Source organism: Crocuta crocuta, unplaced genomic scaffold, assembly GCF_008692635.1.
Source record: "Crocuta crocuta isolate KB4526 unplaced genomic scaffold, BGI_CrCroc_1.0 scaffold1309, whole genome shotgun sequence".
Lineage (NCBI taxonomy): Eukaryota > Metazoa > Chordata > Mammalia > Carnivora > Hyaenidae > Crocuta > Crocuta crocuta.
In genome coordinates this window covers 11,374-13,569 of record NW_027527857.1, presented here as the reverse complement: position 1 = coordinate 13,569, position 2,196 = coordinate 11,374, and the positions used below count along the sequence as shown (strand labels likewise).

Sequence of the window (2,196 nt, the reverse complement as noted above, 5' to 3'; positions counted from 1 at the left end):
TTTTCATTTACTTTTACTTTTTATTTAAAAAAAAATTTTTTATGTCTTTGTTTTGAAAGACAGAGAGCGAGCGGGGGAGGGGCAGAGACAGAGGGAGACATCGGATCTGAAGAAGGCTCTAGGCTCTGAGCTGTCAGCACAGAGCTCAACACAGGGCTCAAACCCCACAGACTATGAGATAATGACCTGAGCTGAAATCAGATGCTTAACTGACTGAGCCACCCAGGTGCCCCTTATTTTTACTTTTTAAAGTGGAAATACTCTTACCTTACTAAGGCTGTAGAGGTCCAAAATTCTCCGTTCTACATTGGGAATTTTTAATGAAGAACCTTGGATTTCCCAGAATTTTGCAATCTGGTCCAAATAGTTTAGTTTTACTCTGGTCTGAGCCTGGGGAAGAGAGTCACATGAGACTGGCTTAACTCCTTAACCTTTAGTCTATGAATTACTCTGTAAAATCTATGGTGCTCTATTAGGCTAGAGTCTAGATTTCATTGTTTATCTCACCACCAGTGTCTATCAAACGCTCAAATAAGCAGTTTTTCCATCTGAAAAAGGAGCTTTAAGAGTGATGACTCAAAGTCAAATCTTTCATCCCTAAATCTAAAGCATTATTCTTGCACTTACAAAGGCTAAGCAAGGCTCACTCTAGTATCTTCCTTAAGACAGCACTTGTACTCTATACACACTAAAGGAAAACATTTTTCTCTGCTATGTCAAAAATTTCCACATGACAACAGCTTCTGAATTATCCTTGTCTTTCCCTAAGTCATTTTGGGGCTCCAGCCTAATAGCCATAGTCAAAACTATGTCAAATAAGTCAAATATACTTATTATGGTATACCAAATGATGAAGATTTTGAGAAGTTGAATCATCTGTCTCCAGTTTAATAGCAAAAGAAAATGCTTTCCATATTTAATAATATTAAACTTAATATGCAAATTGTTTATTCCTTTGAAAAGTAAGGTTTGTCTTTCCTACTAACTCTGACCCATATCTAATTACAATCTATTTTATTAAAGAAGATCTAATGTAATATGACCAGCTTTAAGCTGAAATTTTAGCTAATCATGTGACTGCTCTAAACTTTGCTTTTATGAAAGAAATCAGGGAAGATGAAAAAATGAGAAATTATGTAGGTATGAGCAGGAAAAAAATTTATCTTCCTGAGATCTCTAATTTTAGCCCATTCTACACAGAAAATTAAGTTATTCTTCTCTAGAAAAGAAATAAAAGGGAGGGGGGCTTCTTTGTGTCCTCGCATTTTGCAGAAGACTTTCTTCCAGTTCAGTATTCTGGGGAAAAAATGGTATTAAGATGAAAATATATCTGCTTTAAAACGTATATAGTTAACTACACTATTATAAAACTACTAGTGAAATAAATGATCAAAGCTCAAATTCCAGCAGAAAAGGGTGGCTTCCAATTTTACCTCTAGTTCATTTAGCCTCTGAATTCGAGGGGTGAATCTGAAGTTGTCAACTTCTACTGCAAACGGAGGCTGCCAGTCCTAGAAGAAAATAAATAAACTTATTATGGTATACCAAAGGATGAAGATATTGAGAAGTTGAATCATCTGTCTCCAGTTTAATATCCCTTCCTTTTAAGACTTCTGGTTACTATTTTTTGCTCCAGAAGGTTCAAACCGGTTGTATTTTTAAAATCAGATAAATGAAAAACAACAGCAATTTCCAAAAACCAAACAAAAAAAAAATTATCCGTGGCATGTCTCCTCCAAAAAAGATACAAAAAACAAAGGGCCTAAAAGATTTAAAAAGAATGAAGCACAATAAGTAAGGGCTGGCACATTTCGGTTGTGAGGAAGACTCTTAACGAAGTGAAGAAAAATTAATACAGGTGAGAAACTGATTTTGAAACCCTGAGCACTATTTATTCCCACTTCTAACAATCTGTTAAGGATACTAGTAAGTCACTAGTAATAATTTTAAAAGTATATCCATCCAAATAGAAGAAATGTCATAGTCAGACTAAGCATCTCATAATGGGAAATATACGGTCAATAGATAACACATCTTTAATAATCATATAAGTTAAACCAATAATGCAGATGCACTTCAGTGTGCATTCTTAACTCTGACAAACATAAGAGCTGAGTTAGCACTTCCAAGTAAAGCAACCCAGAGGAGAGACCCGTACCCTGAAGTAATGCCAGTTTTATTGGTGGTAAGGATTCT

At 35.1% G+C, this 2,196-nt stretch overlaps 1 protein-coding gene across 1 annotated transcript in view; it reads right to left on the bottom strand.

Annotated features, from left to right (window-relative positions):
- Positions 1 to 2,196, bottom strand: part of LOC144245550 (lysine-specific demethylase 5D) — a 38,147-nt gene that overhangs the window by 35,136 nt on the left and 815 nt on the right. Inside the window, exons 2-3 of the mRNA XM_077780954.1 lie at positions 1,434 to 1,511; positions 268 to 390 (exon numbers count right to left, since the gene is read on the bottom strand). Of these exons, the coding sequence (XP_077637080.1) occupies positions 268 to 390; positions 1,434 to 1,511 (201 nt within the window). The remainder of the gene's footprint in view (positions 1 to 267; positions 391 to 1,433; positions 1,512 to 2,196) is intronic.